Source organism: Tupaia chinensis, unplaced genomic scaffold (genome assembly GCF_000334495.1).
Source record: "Tupaia chinensis unplaced genomic scaffold, TupChi_1.0 Scaffold000591_1, whole genome shotgun sequence".
Classification (NCBI taxonomy): domain Eukaryota; kingdom Metazoa; phylum Chordata; class Mammalia; order Scandentia; family Tupaiidae; genus Tupaia; species Tupaia belangeri.
The window spans coordinates 759,302-767,633 of NW_006160107.1; the positions used below are offsets into that span (position 1 = coordinate 759,302).

The window sequence follows — 8,332 nt, forward strand, 5'->3', positions numbered from 1 at the left end:
CGGCGGAGGAGGGGAAGCGGCAATGGGGAACTGGCCCCCCGGCGAAGGCGGACTCGCCTGCTTTCTCTTTTTCTTTTCGTTTTTCTCCGCTCGCTCTCTGCGTTCTCATTCCCTCTTATTCCTCCTCTCCTTTTCCCCAGATGTTCCCACAGGACCCCACTGTGTGCTGGAAATAGACCCAACCGGTCCGGCCCCCGGGGAGCGAGTCGGACCGTCCCTTCTGGGCTCTCCGCCCCCGGCTGCAGCCCACTGCCTGGGCAGGGGCGCGGCCCGCCCCGAAGACCACCAGGAATGAACCCTTCTCTCAGGCTCCTCTCCTGCCACCCAGACGGGAAGGCCACCCGGTACGCCAAGGGACAGCGGAAAAGCCAGGGCTTGACGTCACTATTGCTTCCGTGGGCTTCCAATCGTGGTCTCGCCAGAAAGCCCACGCTCAGAAAACTTACCCTTTTTTTAAATTAATTCTCAGGCGATCCCTATTCTCCGCCGAAGGAAAGAAGCTCCGTTATCAAATCCTAGAAGACTGGTTGGTAAATTGGCGCCGAAGGCCTGCACTGCGTTGGAGCAAGACTTTTACCCTCCTCCGCCCACAACAGCCCCACACCGCGGGGGGCAGGCACTGGGGGATACTAGTTATTCGAAAATGCGTGTGATCAGAAATACCACACTGAGCACCGTGTCAGAATGATCCATTCTTTACCAAGTCATTTATCCCCACTCTACCTCCAAGGATGCGATCCAAATGCCTCAGGTCAACAGTGGCCTCCTGGTTACCAAATCCAGTTGATGGTTTTTTACCCTTACTTCTGGGAGTCTTCCTTTGGTAGTTGACAGAGTTGACCATTGTCTACAAATACTCCTTTTCCCTTCCTTTCCCTTCCCTTCCCTTCTCTTCTCTTTTTTCTTTCTTTCGTTCATGTTTTTGCGGTTAAGGTGTGTGCTCACCAGAGAGAGACCAAGAGTAAAAGTGAGAAATCACCCCCCAGGGGGAGTGGCCATACCACAATGCCTTTTTCATTCTCCTCTCGGATTTGGGCACACACAGACCAGATTCTGGCGTGATTTTCAAGGTGCTGGGTCTATGACTTGAGCCACAGTTGGTGGGAGCCCAGTGCCTTATCTACCACGCCACCTGCCAGCCCCCATATAATCTTATTTTCTTGATGCTATGACCTCATTCTGCTTCTATGCTCATCTTGCTTATTGGAAATTTTCTCTTTCAGTTTCCTCTCCCAGTTCCTCTTCCTCTGGCAACTTTCAAATCAGTGCTTTTAAAACTTTTCACTGAAACTCCACTGACAGATATAATAACATGCCCTCAGTCACCACTCACCATGCATGCAAACATGAACCTGAGTCACCAACCTTAAGGATAAATTTACTTTAGCTGTTCCATTCTGTTTTTTTAAGTTGTTTCAAATTTTATACTCTTCTTTATATTCATATGCATTATACCCAAATACTTAATTGATTACAAGTTCAATTTTTTAACTTTTCTCTCTCCAAATTTTCAAAACAATGCACCAATCACTTATGCCACAAATATTTAGTCTTTCTATGTGCTAGGCATAAGGGATTTAGTTTGAACAGAAAAGACTAGTGCCAGTCCTCATTGAAATTTTACAGTCTAATCTGGGAGACTCACAGACATGTAAATAAGCAAAACAATTTCAGATCCATGCATTGGTAAGGGATGAAAGAATGAATGAATGCAGAGCAGCTGAGGAGGACTGCTACTCAGAATCAAGGGAGAGATGGCTTCTCCACATGAAAAATGTTCTTCCTGTGGCTTCACGTCCTTGATACCTACCCCATTAAATGCTGGTATTTGCAAAGTCTTGATCCTCTGTCTTCTTCAGCTTACTCAGTAATTTCCCTGGATATTTCACATATGTCTACTCAAATCAGTAGGGATATAAAGATTTGAACATGATTAATGAGCTTGACCTAATTGCCATAGATTATGGCACATAATACAATTTCAGAAGATATATTCTTTTCAAGTACACATGAAATACTAACAAAATTAGAACATATTTTTGGCTATAGAGCAAGTCAACGAATTTTATAAGACCAAAATAATACAGAATAATGCTCTTTGGTCAACTAGGTATTGATCTTAAAAGCAAAAAAGTAATATGGAAAGCCTCTATATACTTGAAAATTAAAAACATACCTTTCTAAATAACCCATGGTCAGAAAATAAACCACCATAGAAATCAGAAGATATTTTGTTCTGAATATTACTAAAAATACTTTATATAAAACCTTGTGTGTCCCGACCCAGGGGGACGGCCGAACAGGTTTCCTGAGTGAAGGAGTGAGAGCCGGGACAAGCAGCGTAGTGTAACAGCACGAAGACAACACCGTGTCTTCAGTGTCGTCTGTTTACTGTGGGCAGCAAGGTACAGCACGGAGACAACACAGTGTTATGGCTCTTAAGGGTCGCGTTGTCTATTGTGAGCAGCACGGAGACGACGCAGTGTCACAGCTCTCCAGGGCCATCCAGAGATGATGTAGTGTTACAACTCTTCAGGGTTGCGTTGTCTATTGTGAGCAGTACGGAGACGACCCAGTGCTCTTCAGGCTGGTCTGGAGATGATGTAGTGTTACAACTCTTCAGGCTCGTCTGGAGACGATGTAGTGTTGTAGTGTTACAACTCTTTGGGGTCGTCTGGAGACTGTGCGGTGTTTCAGCTCTTCAGGCTCTCCTGGTCGTCTGTGTTGTCTTCCTGGTCGTCTGGCTACTATGGGCCAGGCATCGTGGTTATATACACGCTGGTGGGTTGTAAACGGTGGGCCATGATTGGTTGTAAATGGTGGGTTATGATTGGTTGCTTTTGGACCAATCATGAGGTGCCGGATATGCAAATTTGAGGGATTCTAGTGGCCAATCAGAGCAAAGTTTTGAAGGTCAGGTTTTTTGAAGGGAACCAATCATGGCAATTATTTGCTCTCTGAGGAACCTCGGCAGACTCACAGGTGTGCAGCCTCCCACACTTGTGGAACACAGCTAAAAATTATAACTAAAGGGAAATTTCTAGTCTTAAATGTACATGAGGGGGAGGGCGGGGAAGCCTAATAAACTATTTAAACAACCACATCAAGAAAATAGGAAAAGGCTGGGTGGATGGCTGGATAGGTAAGGCAGCCGGATCCCACGTGGCTGACTGCGCAGTTTCGCTCCAGGACACAGCAGCTTGAGAAACACGCTGGGTGGGTGTGTGCATGCTCGAGATCCCCAGAGGAGGAAGAGATGGAGAAGAATGAGTTGCAGCATCACCACTCCCCTTGTGTGGAGGGGTGCTTTCTCCTCTCCCTTTCTGTCTGTCTCTGGAGAATGTACATGCCCTCTGTCCCCCCCAAAAATAAAGTTTTTTAAAAAAAATAAGGCCAAACTTTTTTAAAAATATAAAAGAGAGGTCAACAAGAGCAAAAAATGGCTCCTTGAAAAGACTAATAAAAGTAATGAAGTTTTGATGAAACTACTCAAGAAAAAAAAAGAGAAGACACAAATGTGCCATCTTCCAAAGGCCCCGAGTCTTTCTGGGTGTCTTAAGAATGCAAGACCTTGTCTACTCTTCCTCTGGGCTACTTCTCTGAATACTGTTTGTAGCAAGCAATCTTGAGTATAGGCCCGCTTACTGCTTCCTATAAAAGTGATAGATTCCCAAGTTCAGTGTTCTTCAAGTGTGACACAAAACCACTTCATGTGTAGCACTCACCTAGGGCCCTTCATGTAACCTGGGGTAGTGGGGAACAAGTGGAGTGGAGGTGCTGGGGATAAATATTCAATAGAAACTGACTTCTCAAAGACTTCAGATTTAGCCAGCAAAGATTTGAAAGTAGCTTTTACAAATATGTTCAAAGAATTAAAGGAAATCATGTTTAAAGAATTTAAAAATATACACAATAAAATAACAAATAGAGGGCCAGCCCTGTGGTCTAGTGGCTTAGGGGCTGGATTTCACGTGGCCAATCTGTTTGAGTCCCAGCCCCAAAGATTTGAAGAATATGTAAAGTGCATGCACATATGTGTCTAAAATCCTGACAGGATGGAGAAATAGATGAAGAGAAGGGATTGCAGAAAGACCAGGCCCTGTTGGGGAGTGTTTTCTCTCTCTCTGGCAAATACATACATCCTCTAGCAATTAAAATAATAATAATAATAATAATAATAATAATAATAATAATAATAGAAAATGTCAAAAAGAAAACTTATAAAAGAACAAAATGATGCCCAACCCTGGTGGTGCAGTGGTAACACAATGTTCTGCAATGCTGGAAGCCATATAGAAGATCAGGATTTGGTACCTCATTCCTGTTACTGTGGCAGGCTGGAAGGCTGGAAGGCTGGCAGGAAGGGGGAGGTTGTGGTGTAAGCCCCTGTTGATGGTGTTTGTCTTTCTCTCTCAATGGATAAACAAAAACAATTAAGAAAATGAAAATAGAGTTGAAAAGTATAACTGAATGAAAAATTTAGTAGGTAGGCTCAATACAGAATTGAAATGACAGAAGAATCACTGAACATGAAAGAGATTAACAGAAAGTATACAATCCAAAGAATAGAAAAATGATCTAGGCTCAAAGACTTGGGACAGTGTCAAACATGCCAACATATATGTGATAGAAGTACCAAAAAGAGAGAAAAATATTTAAAAAATAAAGGCTGAAAACTGCCCAAATTTGATGAAATTGTACAGATTGACAAAGTACAACAAATAGTTTAAGCACAGGGTGCCATCTTGACCCAGAACAATGCCAGCTCTTTTGTTTCTGTTTTTAAAAATTCTAGAGAAATCATGATTACCTCAGTATGCCATGAGACATCATGCTGGCCCACTTTACACTGATGCTGTTACGCTAACCAGACCTGGTGAGCTGTATGTCAGGATGCCGGAGATGAAACAGATGGCTTTGTGGGAGTTCCTTGAGACCAGTTGCGAGAGTCTGCTTTATAGATGGATTTACAAAGTGTAAGAACAGCTGGAAGTTAATAGCCACTACACTATACCCCCAATCATAGGGAGCTCTGAAATTGGGGGTTGGTGCTAGAGTGTGGGGGTGGGCAGAGTATCTCCCTGATAGGCAGAAATTTTAACCATGCACTTATTTATTAAAGAAAAGAGGGAAGGCCTTAGAGGAATGATGCAGACTCATGGCAGCATCTATTAGAATATCCAACTTTTAGGTGGACCAGCAGTTGGTGTAATAGCTATGTCACTGGACTCCCATGTAGTTGACTGCGGTTTGAGTCCTGGACCCGGTGACTTAAAACTCACACCAGGCGCGTGTGCGTATGTGCCCAAGAGAGGAGAATGGAGGAGAAGGGATTGCGGCGTGGCCATCCCCCCTGGGGAGTGATTTCTCACTTTCTGTCTCTCTGTCTCTGTCTTTCTGGCGAGGACACATGCCCTATAGCAAAAACCTCTCCCCCCAAAAAAGAACATCTAACTTGTAGGTACTTGGAGGGAACAACATTGAAAATTACTAAAAGGTCTTTTGGTATTACTGATGAGATTCTTGAAACGGTCAGAGTGTAGAGGATGTCCCACATAAGTCCCAGCCAGGAGGAGGTTTTCGATAAAAAGAACAAGATGAACTGCCTCAAAGATGTCAGCCTTTTCCACAGTCATCCCAGGGCTGGGTTAATGAGTTCATGTGGTAAAAGACCCCCAGTGAAGCTGCGCTTCCAGTATGAGAGCAGCCAGCAACTGCTCCCTGAAATGAAATGAGTGGGGCTGGGCGTGGGTGTTTAGTGTGCTTTCACAGGACACTTCTTTCACCTGATAGCCTAGTGGGGGTCCTTCCCATGGGAACCTCATTTATTCTGGCAGATCCACGCTGGCACTTATCTGACCCTTGTCCAGTTTACATCTGCCGTTGCCTGACCATTGTTGTGGCACTGGGAGCCTGACCTTGTGTTCTCCTTGGAATCCCACGGAAAACCCTGCCAGGGACAGCCGCTCATTCTTCCAATGGTATAATCCCAACACACAGTAAGAAACAAGTTTAGACTTTTTTCCATTTACAGATCCTGGGCAAGGAGTGTGTAATGAGTCAGAAGAGTGGTCCCCCTACTCAGGGTCAGGGTCACATCAAGCAGGAGTGAAGCATCAGGCAGAGAAAGAGAGTGAAGAACACATGGCAACCGGCAGGGCAAGAGAAAGGAGCACTTGGCTACAGGTAGGGGAAGAGAGGGGAGAGCACGCGGCAAGCAGCAGGGCAGGAGAGGGAAGAGCACAGGAAACCAGCCATCTACTTAAGGTAGGGTGTGGTCACTTAAAGTTTATGAGCAAATGCCTGAATAGTCCATTTTAGGGAAGTAGCAGGAAAATAGGGCACCCAGGCAGAAGAGAGGCTTCTGAATTTTTAAATCTCTGGCCACTGGTTTGTGCCATTGGGGGGTGGTGCAGAACTGGAAACTAAGTCAAGGGTGACTGAGTCCTGCTTCTGGTTTCATAAAGTTAAGCTTGTATTCAAAATGGATACTGAGGCAACACGAAATTTTATATGCCATTTGTACAGCCCATGCACAAAGTGGCCATTGCATCAAGGACAGGCTCAAAAAAAAAGATAAAATAAAATAATCGAGGCCAGCAGGTGGCATGGCAGTTACAGCACTGGACTCCTACATGGCTGACTACTGTTCAAGGCCTGGACCTGCGGGTAGGAAAATCATGCCAGGTGCATAATGCATGTCCAAAAATCCCAGGAGAATGGAGAAGAGATTGTGGCATGGGCATCCCCCCTGTGGGGGGTGATTCTTCACTTTCCCTCTCACTGTTTGTTTCTCTCCCGCAAGTGCACAAGCCCTATGGCTAAAAAACTTAAAAAACAACAACAAAAATCTTCTCCTCATGTAGGCTATTTGGCTCTCACTGCTGAGGGTCCAACCTGCTAATGTCATACAGTGACCTGGACAAGAAATTTTATTTTCAGACACCTTCTGAACTATTAAAAACCTGTGTTTCTTCTTAAGCTTATCTTTTAGGGAATGTGCCCATTTCATTCACATCGTTGAGTTTATTGGCATAAAGATTTTCCCTTTTTTTTTTTTTTTGAGAGGTTTTTGCTATAGGGTGTGTGTACTTGCCAGAAAGACAGAGACAGACAGACAGAAAGCGAGAAATCACCCCCCAGGGGGGATGACCACACCACAATCCCTTCTCCTCCATTCTTCTCTCGGGATCTTCGGCACATGCACCCGGCATGAGTTTAAGACACCAGGTCTGGGACTTGAACCACAGTCGACTACATGGGAGTCCAGCAACATAGCCATTACACCAACTGCTGGCCCCAGCATAAAGTTGTTTATAATCTTTTAACTTTTTTATATCTATCTGTAGGATGTCACAAAAGGCAAGTACCTGCTCTTTTTCCTGGCTTAAATGGCTGGAAGTTTATCAATTTTGATTTCTCAATAACCATCTCTTGGTTTTATTGACTTTTCTGTTTTCTATTTTATTCTGCTGTGATCTTTATTATTTCTTCTGAGTTTACTTCCCCACTTAGTTTCTTTAGGTAGGTGAGATTGTTTAGGCCTTTTTCTGTGCTAATATGGGTATTTATTCTATAAATTCCCTTTTACTTACTGTTTTGAAGTTTATTTCTTCCACAAGAGAGAGACACCCACAGAGAGAGAGACACAGCAGCGCCTTTACACCAGAATCTACCCCCAGCGTCAGCCAGCCTGGGTCAGAGGCACGTGTGCTGCAGCCAGTGTGTACAAGGAGGCTCAGGAAGTGAATCTGGGATCTTCACACATGGGTCCGGCAGTCCATCATCTGGTCCCTCAATTACCTTTTGAATTTTTGATTCATGGGGTACTTAGGAATGTAATTCAGTTCCTAAATACTGAGATTTTTCAGTTTTTTTTTAAAAATCATTATTATTTTTTTATAGACCACAGATTAGTTTATTTTTAACATCCACAAAGCCATGAATTCATAGGGAATAGGTTCCAGCAGCTCAGGCTCCTTTCCATTGGTTCTCACAAAGTGTGCTTCTCTGGGTGGAGCAGGCTGGCGCTTCAGTTGAACCTAGGTACCTTTCTCTTTGGCTTCTTTCTTTTTCTGGTCATTTTCCTTCACACGTTTTAGGAAACTATCTCTGCTCTTAGAATGCTTAATATGCTCAATACACACATTGATTCTCTTGGCAAGAATCTTGCCCTTAACTTGTTTGTTCACAACAATGCCAACAGCATGCTGGGTAACATGGTAGACTCTTCCAGTTTTGCCATGGTCACATCTGTGGGGCATTCCCTTTTGAATGTACCCATTCCCTTAATGTCTACACTATCACCTTTCTTGTAGATTCGCATATATGT

At 44.0% G+C, this 8,332-nt stretch overlaps 1 protein-coding gene across 1 annotated transcript in view; it reads left to right on the top strand.

Annotated features, from left to right (window-relative positions):
• LOC106735950 (uncharacterized) overlaps window positions 1–978 on the top strand; it is a 2,148-nt gene extending 1,170 nt beyond the window's left edge. Inside the window, exons 3-4 of the mRNA XM_014591525.2 lie at window positions 141–344; window positions 470–978. Coding sequence (XP_014447011.1) covers window positions 141–344; window positions 470–653 — 388 coding nt within the window. The 3' untranslated portion in view covers window positions 654–978. The remainder of the gene's footprint in view (window positions 1–140; window positions 345–469) is intronic.
• The last annotated feature ends 7,354 nt before the right edge of the window (window positions 979–8,332 follow it).